Source organism: Macrotis lagotis, chromosome X (assembly GCF_037893015.1).
Source record: "Macrotis lagotis isolate mMagLag1 chromosome X, bilby.v1.9.chrom.fasta, whole genome shotgun sequence".
Lineage (NCBI taxonomy): Eukaryota > Metazoa > Chordata > Mammalia > Peramelemorphia > Peramelidae > Macrotis > Macrotis lagotis.
In genome coordinates this window covers 679,561,579-679,579,653 of record NC_133666.1, presented here as the reverse complement: position 1 = coordinate 679,579,653, position 18,075 = coordinate 679,561,579, and the positions used below count along the sequence as shown (strand labels likewise).

The 18,075-nt window shown below is 43.7% G+C and overlaps 1 protein-coding gene across 1 annotated transcript in view; it reads left to right on the top strand.

The window, feature by feature from the left end:
- The first annotated feature begins 69 nt into the window (after positions 1 to 69).
- The window catches only part of WSB2 (WD repeat and SOCS box containing 2), a 22,385-nt gene continuing 4,379 nt past the window's right edge, over positions 70 to 18,075 (top strand). Inside the window, exons 1-8 of the mRNA XM_074205932.1 lie at positions 70 to 188; positions 9,501 to 9,669; positions 13,092 to 13,336; positions 13,468 to 13,599; positions 15,702 to 15,802; positions 16,749 to 16,921; positions 17,511 to 17,621; positions 17,763 to 17,870. Of these exons, the coding sequence (XP_074062033.1) occupies positions 149 to 188; positions 9,501 to 9,669; positions 13,092 to 13,336; positions 13,468 to 13,599; positions 15,702 to 15,802; positions 16,749 to 16,921; positions 17,511 to 17,621; positions 17,763 to 17,870 (1,079 nt within the window). The 5' untranslated portion in view covers positions 70 to 148. The remainder of the gene's footprint in view (positions 189 to 9,500; positions 9,670 to 13,091; positions 13,337 to 13,467; positions 13,600 to 15,701; positions 15,803 to 16,748; positions 16,922 to 17,510; positions 17,622 to 17,762; positions 17,871 to 18,075) is intronic.

Below are 18,075 nucleotides of genomic sequence, written 5' to 3'. Positions count from 1 at the left end.
GGCGGCGGCGGCGGCGGGGCCGGGCGGGGCGGGAGGGGCGGCGGGCGCGCAGGCCCGGCCCGGGGACGCCGCGCCATGAGGGGCCGCGGCCGCTGAGGAGGCCCGGGCGGAGGAGGAGGAGGAGCGGCGGCGGCGGCCCCGCGGCCTCATGGAGGCCAGGCCCGGCGCGGGAGGCGCGGAGGCCGGAGGTGAGAGGGGCCCCCCCCCCCCGGGGCCCGGGACCCGCCCCCCGTGTCCCCCCGGGGGGCCCTGCGGCCCGTGTCCCCCCGTGTCCCCCCGGGGCCCTGCGGCCCGTGTCCCCCGTGTCCCCCCGTGTCCCCCCGTGTCCCCCCCCTGCGGCCCGGGGCCCTGCGGCCCGTGTCCCCCGTGTCCCCCCGGGGCCCTGCGGCCCGTGTCCCCCGTGTCCCCCCGGGGCCCTGCGGCCCGTGTCCCCCGTGTCCCCCCGGGGCCCTGCGGCCCGTGTCCCCCGTGTCCCCTCGTGTCCCCCCGTGTCCCCCCGGGGCCCTGCGGCCCGTGTCCCCCGTGTCCCCCCGTGTCCCCCCGGGGCCCTGCGGCCCGTGTCCCCCGTGTCCCCCCGGGGCCCTGCGGCCCTCCCTGGGGGCCCCGGGCCGCCTCCGCCCCGGGCAGCCTTTGTCCCCCCGGGCCGCTGGTCCCCGGCCCCCCCAGCGGCTCCCCCTCCGGTGGCCCCGCTTGGCCCCCGGGACGCCCCCTCTTCCCCCGGCGCCCCCCGCCCCTGGTGCTGCCTCGGTTCTTCTCCCTCACCCCGGGCCCCTCTTCCTTCCTCCCGCCTTAGCCCGACCCCCCAGGAGAGCTTCACCCCGCTGTCCCCCCGAAACCCCACTTCTGGGGGGCCCGTCACCGCCCCCCCAGCCTCCTCAGTTTTGTGTTGAGCCTCAATCTCTTTTCTCGTTTTTCTCTTTTTCCTCAAGCCCCTTCTCTCCCCTGTTGATCCATAGGAGGGGGCCGGGCCGCTGCAGAGTGGGGGAGCCCTGATCGGTCCCCCCTTTTCCCACTCCGCACGTCCTAGGGAGTCCCCTGAAGCCCCGAGCTTCGGTGCTTGGCCAGGTCAAGGCCCTGCCCAGCCCCTTTGTGGCCCAGAAGCCGGACACAACCTGGTCCTGGCCCGCTCCCTTCCGCGCATCTTCATCCTCCGTACCCCCTCCTCAATACTGGTGGAGTTTTGCCTGCTGCCAGTCACCCCGCCCTCCCCCCGTGCCCTGGTGGCTCGGGCACCTGTGCAGGGGTGGCAGTGTGCAGAGGGCATTCCGGCTGCCCAAGTGGATGATGAGATGGGCTTCACAGTCCTCTGGAGATGCTGTCATCTCTTCCTTCTCCTGATGTCGCAGGGTCTGACCTGGAGCTGGAGGGAACCCCAGAGGCGGCTGGGCCAACCCTCTCATTGGGCTGAGGACACTGAGGCCCAGAGGGGACAAGTGACCTGCCCAAGGTCACATGGGTGGGCTTTTAATCGCTCTCCTGATTTCAAGGCCTGGACTCTTTCTCCTTGCACCCTGCTGTTTCAGTTCACCCTTCAGGATCTTTCCCAGAATATGCTCCTTCCCTCAATAGCCTGTTCACTCTTAGTATCCAGCCTTCTCTCAAAAGCTGCCCTTGCCAGCCTCTTCTGAAGAGGGATTAGAGCAGATGATCATCGGGGTCCCCTCCAGCCCCAAATCTCTGATCCTCTAATTCTAGAGAAATACAGCACTTACAGCTGACATTTCATTTGAGTCCTGTGAGGTGGGTCCCTCTGGTGGCAGGACCCCTCATGCTGGACATGCTATCAATATTATTATCCCGATTTTACCAATGGGGAAGCCGGCATTTCCCCAGAAAGGAAGTTGGAGTAGGATTCAGATCAAATGCAGGGCTATATCCACCAAACTAAACTGACTTCTTACATTCTCTCAAGGCTTAATTTACCTTCAGTAGTTGTTCATCTCCCAACTCTACATATCTTCCTTAATGCCTTCTTTCCAAGATCTTGTTCATTCCCCATACTTGCTTCCATATCCCCCTGGCAGTGGTGGCTTTGGGTTGAGGTACTGCTCTGTTGATGTTGTGACCTACTCCCTTCCCTTCCTCCCACAAAAAACCCAAACCAAACTAAACAACCTGGCCTCTTGTTTCTCAATCTGTTGATCAGAATTCCCCCAGAGGTTTGGTGGAAGCCAGAATAACCCAACACCTGCCAGATATTTTACTGTCTGCTTTCCCCAGGGAAAGGCTTCAGACTGACTAAAAAAAGATGGTGGTGGGAGGTGGTCCAGGGAAAGAATTTTCTAGCTCCTTCAAAACCAAAGGAGGAAGATAGGGTTGTTCCTCATTTGATCTTTGTTTTAGTGTCTGACTAATCCCTTCTCCCTTTTGGGACTTGTTCAAAGAGAAAGTTCCTATGAACTAAGATACAGGACCTCAGGTACTCCTTTTTGTCCCTTGTCTTGCCCAGGGTATGGCTTCAGAGATTTAGTTATTTGCTGATCAGATGAGATAAAGTTATGAGCATTGCCATCTAACTGTGCTTTATTAAGATTTCTGGTTTCCCCATGTAAGTGGTTTACTTGGGAGTGAGTTCCTGTATCTGGTGGTATAGCCTCAGAGTGGGAAGGCTTGCTTCTTAGTCTTCTAATTCTTTTTGTTTAAGAAAGATTTTATTTATTTTGAGTTTTACAATTTTTCCCCTAATCTCACTTCCCTCCTCCCACCCCCCTCAGAAGGCATTCTGTTAGTCTTTGTTTCCATGGTATACATTGATCTCAGTTGAATGTGATGACAAGAGAAATATCCTTAAGGAAGAAAAATAAAGTATGAGATAGCAAAATTACATAATAAGATAACGGTTTTTTTAAAATTGAAAGTTATAGTCTTTGATCTTTGTTCAAACTCCATAGTTCTTTCTCTGCATACAGATGGTATTCTCCACTGCAGATAGCCCCAAACTGTCCCTGGTTATTGCCTTGATGGAATGAGTGAGTACATCTAATTCTTAAACATTAAGGGACCTTTGAATTCATCTAGTCCAGTGTCCTTATTGTTCAGTGGATGAATTTAAAAGCCTGATTAAGAGCTTACTGTGTCCAAAAAACAAAGAGTTTTGTCAAAAGGACCTTGGTCAAAGTCATAGAGAGTAAGTTGCTCAGCTCAGATTCAGACCTAGATTCTCTTGACATTCAACATCTCTATGCCTTTTCTGCTGCTCTAGGCTCCCTTTGGAAAAGATTAGATTTTCCACATACAAAAGATATACTTGCCTGTCACAATGCCTTCTGAAGTTAGGATAAATTGATGTCATTTTTGATTGGTCCAGAATCTCAGAGCTTGAAAGTAGTTAATCTTGTTTGGGGGAAAGGAAATGCAAATGAATTAATCCTGTTATGGCCATAAACCCTGAGCATACATTGAAACATGCTAAGATTAGTTTAGATGAGAGAGATGGACAAAAAAGACAACATCTTAAATTGGTCCTCTGGGCCCTTTTCACTTAAAAACTGATTGAGTTTTCCCCAGAGAACTTTTATGTGGGTTATAGCTAACGGTATTCATCACATTAGAAATATAAAAGTCTTAATATTATGGAAATACATTTGACTTTACAGATCCTCTGGAAGTGCCTTGGGGATCCCCAGAGATCTGTGGATTATACTTTGAGAAGTGTCAAACTATATTGTTTAGTCACCCAGGCTGTAAACCTGGGTGTTGTCCTGAACTCTTCATTCTCTCCCCTTCCCCTGCAACCCCCCCCCCCCCCATATCCAATCTGTTACCTTTAAGTTCCAAGTAAAATCTCCCCTTCCCCTCTTAATTTCAGGCTTTATTTTAATTATTTCCTATTTATCCTGCCTCTAACTTTATATCTATGTTTGCATGCCACCTCCCCTATTAGATTCTAGTAAGCTTCTTGAGGACCAGAACTATCTTTTGTTTCTTTAGTCTTAGTATTGGATCTGGCACAATAGTAGATGTTTAATGAATGTTTATCGAGTGAATGAAGGTTGGTGGTAGGAGGCAGATAGGTGGCACAGTGGATGTAGTGCTGACCTTGGGGTCAGTAGGACCTGGGTTCAAATGTGACCTCAGACACTTGATACTTACTAGGTGTGTGACCTCAGGCAAGTCACTTAACCTCATTGCCTTACCAAAAAGAGAGAACATTGGTGGTTACAACATTATTCCAGAACATTTAGTTATTCTAATGAAAATAAGGACTGAATTAGATAAATAGACTTCAGGTTTTTACGGGCAGGATGATGGAGAATTCTGACCACTTGTATCCTTGTGGGTGATTTGATTAAAAAGAGGGATTGATAGATTTGTTGATTTTAATCAGGGTATTTTCCTTGGGGTTGTTGTTTTTAATTTGGAAGATGGCATTTTCTTTGCCGAAATGAGGTGAGGATTCAGGCAAATTTGTGATAGTGGTTTTGCCAGCCAGGTCTAGGTTATCTGATGTTTTCTTTTTTCTTTTTACTGTTTAACTGATGAAACTTTAAAAAAAAATTTGTTCTGGCCCTTAGTGTTAGATGCAGCCAGGTAGGATATTGCATTTAACAGCTTCTTCTTGTATTTCTCTTATTTTTTTTTAAATACATTTTTGGTACAGTGGATAGAGCACCGGCCCTGGAGTCAGGAGTACCTGAGTTCAAATCCAGCCTCAGACACTTAATAATTACCTAGCCGCGTGGCCTTGGGCAAGTCATTTAACCCCACTGCCTTGCAAAAGAACTAAAAAAAATACATTTTTATTGAAGTCCCTTTTTTGCCTAATTACCTTAATTTTCTTCATATTCCCCACCCCAACCCCAGAGAACCATCTCATAACAAATTATAGTTTTAAAGACACAAAAGGGGGAAGAGAGCATATCTGATCAATACATCAGAAAATCTGGAAATATGAACATTTCGTGAAGCCTACAAACCTCTCACCTCTACAAGGGATTGAGGGTTTTTTCATATCTTTCAAACTATGCTTGTTCTTTTGTAATTTTGAAGCATTCACATTTGATTTATTATTATAGTACTTTGCATTTTTGTCAGTATCTGTCTTGTTTCTTGACTCTTTATACTTTGCTAACTTCTGTGCATCAGTTCATGAAAATCCTTCCATGCTTCTCTATTCATTATAGACATCATTTACATTCATGTGCTATCACAGAAAGTGCTGCTATAAATACTTTAGTGTCCATGGGGACTTCTTTTCTTTCTTTCTTTCTTTTTTTTTTTCAGGTTTTTTTGCAAGGCAAATGGGGTTAAGTAGCTTGCCCAAGGCCACACAACTAGGTAATTATTAAGTGTCTGAGGGTCCAATTTGAACTCAGGTCCTCCTGACTCCAGGGCCGGTGCTCTATCCACTGCGCCACCTGGCTGCCCCAGGACTTCTTTTCAATGACTTTTATAGTGGAATCTCAGGATTCCAGAGGTATGAACATTTTGGTTACTTTTCCTATAGTTCTAAGTTGCTGATTCATAACTCCCTTTGATTTTCAAAGAAGTGTCTAGCTTTATGAGAACTTGTTTATTTTGCTATGTCTAGGATCATATACTATATTGTCCCTGATGATTTGTAGGCCGAGAAATTGGGAACTTGTGAAGATAATGTAAGAGACTCTCTAGTTCATTTTTCTTTTTAATCAAAGCAAAAATATGGCAAGAGATCTTAATATTATTGACAGCAATCTGCATTATGAGCCTCCTTAAGGTCCTAGAGGACAGTATATGCATGCTTTGCATTTTAGCACAGTGCCTTGTCTCCTTACATTTGTTCATTTGACCTGATTGTCCAAACAGATTCTAGTGCCTATTTTTAACACTGATGCTAACCCAGCTTTGCCAAGGAAAGATTTTTCCAGAATAGTTTTATTGAATTCAGGATCTCTTGTTATACTTATTGTATTTTTAAATTCCATGCTGTGACAGTCTTCTTCCCCAGTAACTAGGGTTAGACTGGATCATGGAACTGTAAGGGTAGGGTAGTTGCTCTGGGAGTAGAGAGAAGGGATTGGATGGGGATGGGGGGAGATTGTGGAAATAGAAATGACAAGATTTGGCAACTGGTTGTAGTTATGGGGGAATGGAGAGTAAGTGCCAAATCCATTATGACCTGGAGGCTGAACCTGGGAAGACTGGTGGTGCTTTTGATAGAAATCATGAATTTTGGAAGAAGAACATGGCTAAGTGGGAAAAGATAGGCTCTCTTTTGGACATGACTTTGAACTGGAAATTTCTAGGAGACAATTGGGACTGCTGGTCTGAAGCTTGGGGAGAGACTGGGGCTGGATATATATAGATCTAGGAGCCATTGACATAAAGATGATAATTAAATCTCATTATATGAGGGCTGATGATGGTACATAGAACTAATGTAAAGACATGGACAAAGCCTTTAGGTACAACCACAGTTTAGAGGCTTGATATGGATGAAGATTAAGCAAAGGAAACTGAGAAGGACTGGTTAGATTGCTAGGAGGAACACCTAGAGAGAGGATTGTCCTCAACACTTGAGAGAGGTTAGTTATTAGATGCAGAAGAGAGAGTAGAACTGAAAAAAAGACAACCAGATTTTGCAAGTAAGAGATCTGGAAAATTAACTTTAAAGTTTTATGATGAGGTTGGAAGTTTGAAAAGACTTAAGTAGGGAGGGCGAAGCAGACAATGAATGTAGGTGGTTTTTTCTGGGAGGTTGACTGAGAAAGGTTTGATTTTCCCCCAGATTGATTGATGTTTGCTCAGCACCTGTTATTGAGTACACAGTAAGGCATTATCAAAAGAATAGATTTCATGTCATTTGGAGAAAAGAAGGCATTTTTAAATTACCTGTCTAAAGATTGTATCAGAAAACACCAAACAAAATGTGTGTTTGAAATAAATGTTGTCCAGTGAATTACTCATTTTATTCTCTATTTCTATCTATATTTTGCATATATAGATGTACAAATGAAAATACAAGTTCATAAGTGAAACATACACATGTATGTATGTGTGTATGTCTGTATCTATAATGTATCTATCTTTAAGTGAGTCAATATTAAATCTGCATTTTTTAAAGGTTTTTTTTGCAGAAGAATTCCCAGGCTACTAATAAATTAAGTTCTCCCTTAGTACCTAAAATATTTGATTTATGAAAATTCCCTTTCAGTATAATTTTTCAAGTATACATCTCTTATATAAAGTTAGAGATAACCTGTTTTATATGCATATTTTTACATTATAAATAAGTAGCTATATAGGTGTTGAGATGGAATTATGTAACCAGGATCAATGGGAGGAGAACTGTGACTCAGACTAAAACCTTTAGTCCCTGTCTCTTTTCTCCACCACATCCTGTCCAATTCCCTTTTGAACAGGCTCAGTCTCTGGAGTCTGGGAGGCTCTTCCAAAATTGAGAGGCTTCAAGTTTTGGCTTGGACCAGACTTCAGGGTCCATCTTGAGAATGTTGGTTCTGGGTGTTGACTTACTTTGGCTATGGCGGTTCATGAAGGTCATCTTTGTAGGAGATCTCCCTACTTGGAAGAGTCCAAGTTCAGAGCTGAGAGGGCCCTTTGATGTCCTGTGGTCCAGTCCCCTTAATTTACAGATGAAGAAACTGAGGCTCAGAGAAAATGGACTTTCCTAGGGTGGTAGAGGTTTTATGTAATGGAACTGGGCTTCTTCCTACTTCCTCTAATTCCATTGCTTTTTCCATCAGGTCCCTCAGCTGTATAGGTAATACCTATGCTTACTGGATCAAAGATCTTAGGAAGCTCAGATGTGACCCTTTATCAGCTAGCTTAAATAAACATCTGGTGACAAACTGTTACCAGAAACTGTTGAACCAAACCAGAGCCTGTGTTTCCTGCTCAGACTCAAGTGAAATGGAAGCTTAGAGGCCCTTTAGTCCAGGCCAGACCTGACCAAGAAGTCCTTCTAGGACTTCCCTAATTGAAGAGTCATCCATTCTGCTAGAAGTTAAGAGTCAGGAAGATCTGAGTTCAAATCCTGCCCCAGACTCTTCTTTGCTCTGTGACCCTGGGCAGAGAGATTCTCCCTCAGCCTCAGTTTCATTATCTACAGATAAATGGGGGAATTTGTACCTGCCTTATAGGGTTGTGAGAATCAAATGAAATAACATGTAAAGAAATCTCAGTGCTCTATTATAAAATCACCAATGAGAGCAAACACACTAAAAAGTCAACCCATTCCACTTGGCAGAGTTTTCATTTTTTTTTTTAAATCTATCATTCTCTTTTTTTCTATCTTTTGGCAAGGCAATGGGGTTAAGTGAATTGCCAAAGAACATGCAGCTAAGGTAATTATTAAGTGTCTGAGGCTGGATTTGAATGCAGGTCCTCCTAGCAGTGCTCTATCCACTGCGCCACTTAGCTGTCCCCAGAGTTTTCATTGTTAAATACTTCATTCTAAATTTTTGCCTTTGATGCCTTCCCTTTTGTTCCTGGTTCTGCCCTTGAGATCACGCAGTATAAGGCTACTCCTTTTTCAGATCCTTCAGATCTTTGATAATTGTTATGGTTTTTCCCAGCCATATAGCACACATTTCTGATTTGGCATCTTCTTAAGTCCTTTAACCATTCTAGTTATCATGTCCTACTTGTCCATGCATTTCCTAAAATATGATGTCCAGAATTATACTGAACACATTCCAGAAGAGACCTCAATAGGGCCAGAAATGTTCTGGAACTCTTCCTTCCCTTATTCTGGATGCTTTGCCTTTGATTGTAGCTACCTAGGATAGCACTAGGGCTGTGGACTTCCACAGTATATGACCAATTTATGTTCTGCCTAGGAGTAGCTGCTACCTTACTGGCATTCAGGTCCTTGGGATTTATCTGCAAATGAAGAGGTTTACCTTTCACTTCTGTAATCCTATAATCCTTTTGGAGTGGTTTAGAACATAAAGTAGAAGTGAATATACTCATGAGCATTGACTGCCTTTCATGCCTTATAAATTCCATGTGTGCTGAGGAAGCATAGGCATTATGGGAACTCTAGTTTCTCTTACTCTGTTTCTCTATGTCTGTGCTTTATTATTGATTAGAAAAGTCCCAGGGCTCTGGTTCTCTTTGGGCTTGTGATTGGAATCACCGTATAAGAATGCCTCTCAGTTTGTTTTGCCAAGGTCTTAAAATCTACAACATGCTTAACAGTCTAATGCTTTCATATTTTATCTCTGCTGTCTTCCTCTTTTTTCATACTTAGGAAAAGGAAAAAAACCTTTGGCATTCATTTGTAATAGTCACCTGTACAAAGGTTAGTTTTAAGTCATGGCCAACTGGTTCTCTGCACTGCCCAGAGTTTGAGTAATTGGGTTGGAATGTAACCTACCTGTAGCTCCTGTTTATTGCTCTGGGACACTGGACTAGAAGAGCCCTTGAAGGAAGCAGAGAGTCCCAGGGTAGGATAGTGATAGAATTTCTGGGCTAGTTAGGTATTGAGGATGGGTTCTTTGGGGCTCAGGCTTTGGTAGAAGTGAGAGTGTTTCATTTAATGATGCCGTTTTCCCCCCCAGAAGTTCCTCTGCTGCTGGCTGAGTTGAAGCCAGGGCGTTTGCATCAGTTTGATTGGAAATCAAGTTGTGAGACCTGGAGTGTTGCCTTTTCTCCTGATGGTTCCTGGTTTGCCTGGTCTCAAGGACATTGCATTGTCAAACTGATTCCATGGCCCCTTGAGGAACAGTTGTAAGTAGTATCCTCTCCTTAGAGGGAAGGGTTCTCAAAATTAGAGGTTGGTTTTCATGATTTGTGAACTAATGTCCTCTTTAAACCTTTAAAAATGAATCTTTTCTTATGTAATTCCTGGGGAAGAAAGAGGGAGCTGAAAACTGGTCCAAAAGTTGAGACCAGCGACATGGAGGGAGTATATCCCACATAAATATATGCACAAACACTCACTTTGTACCTATTGTTTGCATGGCATCCTTGATGTAATTAGTCCACTTTTGATGCTGATTACTTAAGACTGTTCATGTAGATCCTAGATTTTTTGATCAATTCACTCATAAATGGGGAAACAGGCCCAGGGAGGTAAGGCCAACTAGCTAGGCAGTCAGGGGTAGTATTTAAACTTAGCTGTTCAGGCTTCAAATTCAATATTTTTCAGTGTATAGTTTTACTATGTTAAGGGGCTGACCATTTTTAATGTTGGTCAGTTTTGCTAATAAGGAATAAGTTACCTCTTATGGAATAAGTAGATTTTGTAGTTGAATTCTATGAACTCCTTGGCCAGATGCCTATCTTTCTGGGTTCCTGATTTGCCCATGGTGACTCTTTGGACTTATCATGAACCGGAGAGCCAGTCATTTATGTTACTTTTACATATGGAATTTTAGAAGCTTTAGTTTCCAAAGAAGGTCTCTCTTTCTGTTTCTTTCCCTCTCAAAACTAGCTACTTATTGCTAGGTTTAGATTAGAGGGCAATCTATCAAACTAAAATTTGAGAGAATTGGGTAGAAATTCTAGCTCTTCTCAGTTCTTATCTTATGTATCTGTGAGCAAGCTAGCTAAATTCTGCAAAATGGAGATTTTGTTCTCTTTCTATAAGAAAATAAATGGGTTTTGATTTCCTTGGAAAAACGTAGCCACAGGTTTATGCTCTTTGAACATATATGATGGGTAAAAATCTGGACAAATGAAAATTATTATTTAATTCATAAAAGAATTCACCATATGATTATTTAAATAGTAAGATCACAGAATTTTGAAACTGGAAGGTATATTGGAAATCATGTAATCGAATTTCCTTGTTTTACAGATGAAGAAAATGAGAACTGGAGAAGTATTTCTCTGAGGACATTTAGATTATTGCATTTATAAAATTGAATTTATATGAGGGTTTTCAGGAACATGACTTTTGCCTAAAGAAAGGAATAGAAATGGGAGACATGCTTTAAAACAATTAAACTTGAAACTCTTATGAATCACTGAGCCTCATTGTAGCAGAATGAACGATGGAGGAATAAACAATCGGTTTTGTCAATTGTGTGTGGCCTTATGAGCTTCTGTAATTTTTCAGTTTCAAGGATCTCAGTTTACACAGAGATTACCTTCAACTCTAAGCTTCTTCATATTTTTCAGTGTCAATTCTGTTCATATAAAGAGTTATTATTCAAGTTGACAAAAATTTATTGAATTGTCACTATTTGATAGGTGCGGGGGATATAAAATACAAAACATACATCAAGGAGTTTCTGGATGTAGGGAATAGGTCTAACAAGTTCAATAGAGGAGGAGAGTAGAATAGGGACACAAAGATGACATAGATGGCTATGAAAGAATATGTTACTGCCTGTCTTTCCTTCTTGAAGAGGACTATGACATCAGGGAGGTGAAGCCATGACAGGCAAGTGAATTGGATTTAACTTGAGGGGGGCTGTGCAAAGTCACCAGCCTCATTTTCTCCTCCAGAGTCATCTGAGTTCAGTGGTCAGATAAGGATCAGAAAGACAGGAGAGGACCCTGGATGCACTGAGAGATCTAGGATTTTTAAGTTAGTCTTTCCCAGGCCTCAGATTGACTGAGGCAATGCCCATTCAGTGATTAAGGCTAGGAAAGAAAGAAGTGAGGCAAAGAAGTTAAAAAAAAAAAGGCTTAAAGTAAAAAAAAGTCAATCAGGGAAATACTTCAGGATTTCTGACCAAAACAGAAACAATTACTATTTATATTCATGCTGAGTCAATCAGACCTAACATTGACCTTCCTCCCTTCCTCCCTCCTTTGCTGCTTTTTTCCCTCCTTTCCTCCCTCTCTCTCATCTTCCTCTTTTTTATTCCCTTACCCCTGGGTGCTTTGCCCAAAGGGGTGTAAATGAAAGACCATGGTATAGTGGCCAAAGAAAGATATGTCTACCTTCATAGCTTCTAACTCTGAATTCTTAGAGCCTAGGACAGTGAATTGTTGGTCTCTTTACAGTAATAGTCACTGTGTGGATTGAATTATCTATTTTAAGCAAAAGATAGAAGGGTTGGCTGGAGAGCATGGAGGGAGGACAGATGGTGTTATTCTGGATCTAACCCTGTTCCTAAGCCTTCCTCTTCTTGGATTTGCCTGATGGTCAGTTCAGTAGTCTATGGAATACTGGACTTGACCTCTATGCCCAAGCCTGGTCAACCTTATCCCAGATCTCTTTCCATAATATTCTTCCCCTGGGGGAAAGTTCAGAGGGTCCTTGATTAGAGGGAGAAAGATGTCTAAGCAGGTGACAAGTCTTGGGTCCTTCCTGATGGTCAGGGTTATAGCTGTGGAGTGAGACATATCTGAAGTCCCGAGGCTATAGATCTCAAGTCAACCCAACTCTACCTTTGGACTCATTGCAGTGTGGAGAGGATTCTCTCTGCTGGAGGGAGGTTTAGGAAGGCCTCTGGTCTTGGATTTGGGGAAGGAAGGTCAGTAGAAATCAGTTTGACACAACCTGTGTTTTTTCCTGTTAGGTCTTTTATGTAGATGATACCCAAAAGAACACTGGATTGGGAAATAGGAGGCCTGAGTTCAGGTTCTGTCACTGACTAGTATTGTGATCTTGGGCAAGTCATTTGACCTCTGAAATCCTTTCTATTTCTACAATATTCTGTGATCTCTGTGACTCTAGAGTCTTCATTGGCCTAGTTAGATTCCATCAGGGAAGTCAAGTGAAAGCCATTCATTTTTGGCATGGTGGAGAAAGGAGGGGAAATAATATTTTGCTACAGTAACAAGGACAGCATTTTATTTTCTTGGGTCTTTCTAAGTCAGATTACAAACTTAGTCTTAATTTTTTTTGTTATGATATATCAGACAATAAAAGAAATACTTCCACATATTAAAAACAAGTCAAGGGGTTTACCTCTGCAAATGCTCACTAGGTCTAGCTTGTTCCCTCTAGAGTATAGTAGCTTCATGTCTAGTCCCAGAGTCTCTTTCAGCCAGCCTTTCCTTAGGAAAAGAGAACTGCATTTTTCCTTTCCACACTCCCAACTCCACAGGAGTAGTAAAGGAAAGAGAAGAGACCAGTGAGACTCTCAGAATGAAGGAAAAGGGTCATCCAACCCATTTGTACTCTTGTAACTTCAAAGATTTAGAAATTCTAATGTCAAAAGGAATCATTAAGAAATTGCTTCTCCCTACAGCATCCCCAGAGGGTTTGAGCCTAAAAGCCGAAGCAGCAAAACAGATTCCAAGGGGCGAGGTAGTCCCAAGGAAAAGACGCTGGACTGTGGTCAGATTGTCTGGGGTTTGGCCTTCAGTCCATGGCCATCACCACCCAGTAGAAAACTCTGGGCACGGGTCTGCCCCCAAGCACTGGATTTCTCTTGCCTTATTCTTGCTACTGGACTCAATGATGGGCAGATCAAAATTTGGGAGGTACAGACAGGTAGGTGGGAAACCATGGGGAGACTGAGGTCATGGGGAGGTAGCTTACCACTTTCTAGTGGGCCCCTGGCTGCTGCTTACTCTCCTATAGCAAAACAGTACAGTGGACTAAATACACATTTCTGTCCTTAGGGCGACTGCTTTTGAATCTGTCTGGCCACCAGGATGTGGTGAGAGATCTGAGCTTCACACCCAACGGAAACTTGATTTTGGTTTCTGCATCAAGAGATAAAACTCTTCGAATCTGGGACCTAAATAAAGATGGTATGAATGTGATAAAGCTACCTGAGTTCATAAGAAAATGTCAGTCATGTTCCTATCTGCAAAATGGAAAAATATATTATCTGGATCTGAATCTCTTTCAGATCCTTGATAATAATGGCTTTGTTGGATCCAAGCCTTTTGTTTCTTATTAGATTATAGATGTTTAAAATAAACTCTTTGGGAAACATTCGAATCTTGGTATAATTTTTCTTGGAAAAAGGGTTTCATCTTCTTTAAGAATTACGTCTAGAGCCAAAAGTCCCTATCTGGAAGGCAGACTTTATGAAAACGTACATTTTCATGGCCTTTCCTTCTCTAGAGGAGTAGTGGTGGGGAAGGAAGAGGTGGTACTGTGAGGAGCAGAGAGCTTAGTGGAGCTACCCCCGCCCCAAGATATTTCTGGTAGGAGTCCAGGAGTCAGGCTCTGGCTTCTACCTATGGCCAGATGACTGTCTGTCTTCACTGCACCACTGAAAGGGTTCTGTTCCTCTAAAACAAAAGCAGGGAAGGCAGTGGGGGTTTTATGAAGAACCCTCCACTGCTGTGCCGTGGCCTTGTGCTCAGCACTGTGGGAGTTGCTGTCCTTCATAATTGAAAGCAGGCAGCTGTTGTAAACTCTGGAATAAATGAGACACTGATGTTTGGCCTTGGGAGAAAGGCTTTATTCAGTTTTAAACTTTGAACAATTTCAGTGATCAGTTGTTTAGATGCAGATTAAATGCCATTTAAGAGCAAATTGTTTTTTTTTCTTTTGTGTTGCATTTAGAAAATCCTGTTTCCAATTTACCTTGTCAGCCATTTTTATTTCAAAAGGATCGGAAACAATGCTTTTTGTTTTGTTTACTTTTGTATGATGTAGTTGTTCTAAGTTTTCTATATATTTTTATTTAAATGCTATTTATGTATATTCCTATCATACAACTTTAGTAATTTAAGTTTTAAAGTGTCCCGGGACATTTATGGAGATCCTGTGTGAGGCTTTTTTTCAGATAGAATAAAAGCTCCAAATGTGTTCTCAGATTGGATGGCATTCTATACACACCAAGAATAAATTTAGTGTTCTGAGCTGGGGTACAGAATTCTAAGTACCTAAATATAAAGTGGTATTTTGGGAGTAAAGTGGATGTTGAGGAACAGTCTTGAAGCTGGAAGGTTGCTTAGGAATCACTGGATACAATCCTTTTGTTTTACAAATGAGGAAGCTGGACTTGGGGGAGGATTGCGATGCCAATGGTCAGAACCATACAGGCAGCATGAGCAGATATGTGACCCATGGGCCCCAGACTGTGGGGGTCTGTCAGGGCTAGGACAGCAGTTGTTTTTATCTGAGTAGTTTGGGAAAGTTTCCAGAGTTTTTGAACTGTTTGCAGAAAGAGCAAGTGATGAGTGGGATGGAGGAAGGGAGACCTTTGGGGGATGCTTGGCAGCTGGAGGGCAAGCAGGGCTATAAGAGGCAAGGGGAGAACAGATCGGTCAAGGGCCTCTAGGGGAATTGGGGGAAGAGTCTTGAATTGATGCTTTTCTTTGGAACAATGTAGTGATTTCAGTGATTCTTCTCCAGTTATACAATCTCCTTTATCTCTCCTCTGCAAGAAGCTGCATAAGCACATTCATCCAAGGCATCTTTTCTGAAGAGTGGATAACTTGAAGGTTAAAATAGGTTATGACCATACATAAATTATAACAAGTTTTTCATAATTCTGCTAAAAGCTGTGTTATTATTTATCAGTGAAAAATGAAACATTTAGAATTTGGGGGATTTAAAATTGAGTTTTAGTTGTAAGAAACCCCTTCATCAAGGGCTTGGAGAAGTGAGGACTAAAGAAACAGTTCCAAACAGGGCACTCATTGGAGATTACTTTTGGAAGAGAGAGATGGACAAGAAAAATGTACTCTACTCTAACCTCTCTGTAAAACACTATCATGATTCCCTCTGGGAGCATTTGGCCTACTTTAATGTCTTCTGGTGACTTAACTAAATGTGTGATCAGATTTAACAGCATTAAGACTCTCACGCTCAGACAGTGGAGGCCTGGAGGCCTGGAGGCCAGGTGCCCTGGTCCCCAACAGCGGAGTCACTGATGCTTCTCTTTCTCTGACAGGCAAACAGATCCAGGTGCTGTCTGGCCATCTGCAGTGGGTCTATTGCTGTTCCATCTCCCCAGACTGCAGCATGCTCTGTTCTGCAGCAGGAGAGAAGTCTGTAAGTCACCGGGGGAAGGAGCTGTCCCCCCCTCTGCCGGAGCTCAGCTCGAGGAGGGGTCTGCAGCTGCCCCTTTGTGGGCTAGGGAATAGACCAACCGGGGTCATGAAAGACCCAGTTAGGACAGCAGGTTTTGGTGGACTGCTTGCTGACCTCTGCCTGGACAGCCTCCTGGCCAAATTCTGCAGTGTTCCCCAGAGGCTGTGAATGGGGAGTCCCTGCACAGAGGAGGCACCTGGTGTCAGGTGAAGGGATTGAAACCCAGCCTTTCCCCAAAGTAGAGCTCTTTGTTTGGCATTTTTAAAAAGGTGAGCTCTCTGAAATGTTTGCTTAGGGGTCCAAAGTGGAAAGTGAAGACATGGATGTGAGCCCATCTTTTCCATTTCATTTGATGTGATTACAGTCAGTTAATGGGATCCAGGTCCAAAAAGACTCTAATGAATGTTTTACATGATAAAGTAATGGAGTGCTCTTTCAGCTTGGCTCTGAAACTTCACAGAAGCCAGTCAGTGATGGGAGACCCGGAAAATCAGGTTTGGGTTTGGGAGTAGTTTGTTTTTGTCTTAATGCTTCATTTATATGGAGTCTTGTGTCGTACACATATAGCTGGCTTGGGGAAGGTCAGAGCCATGTTGGCCAATCACTTGGCTTTTCTGAAGCCGACCCACAAGGGTGCATACAGAGCATGCCCCATGGGCCATGAACAGCTGTTCATGGAGTCAGGCTTGGCTTTTCTGGGTGCCAGGGCTGCTGGTGGACCTTTTGACCATGTGGGAGAAAGGATGTAAACTGTATGGGTGGGGGTCCCAGGGATTCAAAACCATCTCTTTGATTCCTTTCTGAGCCCAAGGCTCTAGGCAGCAAGGGAGGGTGATGGGGAGTGGCTGTCTATTCTGTGAAAACCCTGTCCCCTTCCTCACCAGCTGAATAATGCTCTTTTTCTTAGGTTCTCCTCTGGAGCATGCGCTCCTACACCTTAATTAGGAAGCTCGAGGGCCATCAGAGCAGTGTGGTTTCTTGTGACTTCTCACCTGACTCTGCACTGCTTGTCACAGCTTCCTATGACACCAGTGTCATCATGTGGGATCCCTACACTGGAGAGAAGCTGAGGACGCTTGAGTAAGGACCAACCCTTCCTCACAACTTTACAGTGGTGGGATGTGAGAGCCACTCTGGAGCCTCCACGCAACCCGAGTGGTCTGAGGCCAGGGATGGAGTGGCCAGAGAAACTTTGGGTAGAGACAGGTTCATGAAGAAGTATGACTAGGACAGCCCTGGTGTCCGACCCACCTTGAGGCTTGAAATGGCACAGTTTACAGATGTTCATTTAATCAGAATGCTCATGAAGCAAGGGGTTTCCAATATAAAACTAGGGTTTTTCCAAAATGAATTGTGCTGTTTCCACAAACTTAGGATTTACTTTTTTCTATTTCATGTAATGAATACGATTCCTAGTATTATTAATTATTACCATCACAGGGGGAAAGGATAGTTGTGTAGTGTTATTCAGTGGAATTAGGATCTTTGACACTTTACATACATAAGGAAATGACGACTTCAGCAAAACATTCATTCCAGTTGGGATGTTGTCAGTTTGTTAGGGTTCTTCTGTGTCTGTCTGTCGTTTGGTTTGCCTCTTTGATGGGAGCAAGTGAAGAGGAGGCTTGGTCACAACCCAAGCGAATCCTGATTCTTTTCCTCTCTGCAGGCATGTGCTGGACTCTCAGTTGGATTATACCCGCGATGTCCACGCCAGCTCGCTGAGATCTGTACGCTTCTCTCCAGAAGGCTTATACCTTGCTACAGTGGCTGATGACAGGTAGTGGAGGGATTCAGAGCAGGATTGGATTGTGTCATGGAGATCTCCTCAGGGACATTGCACAACTGTCTTCAGTTCTGTGTCGACAGTTCAATCTCACTTCGTCATTTAGTAGTAACCTTCTATTTCTCTTTCATTTAGACTGCTCAGGATCTGGGCTTTGGAACTGAGAACACCAGTTGCATTTGCTCCTATGACCAATGGTCTTTGCTGCACATTTTTTCCACATGGTGGAATTATTGCCACAGGGTGTGTATATCTCTTACTTGAACAAAGGGAATAACTTTTCCTGCAGAGCACACCAAGTCACTCTGAGGCTTATGATAGAAAGGGAGTAGGGGGCTTCTTGTTGACTTGGTGGGAGAGGGGATGATCCATAGCAGGTCAGCCACCAGGGGATGTCTTTTTCTCAGTCACAGCAATTCAAGGCTCATCTTTGAAGGTACCAGAGGGG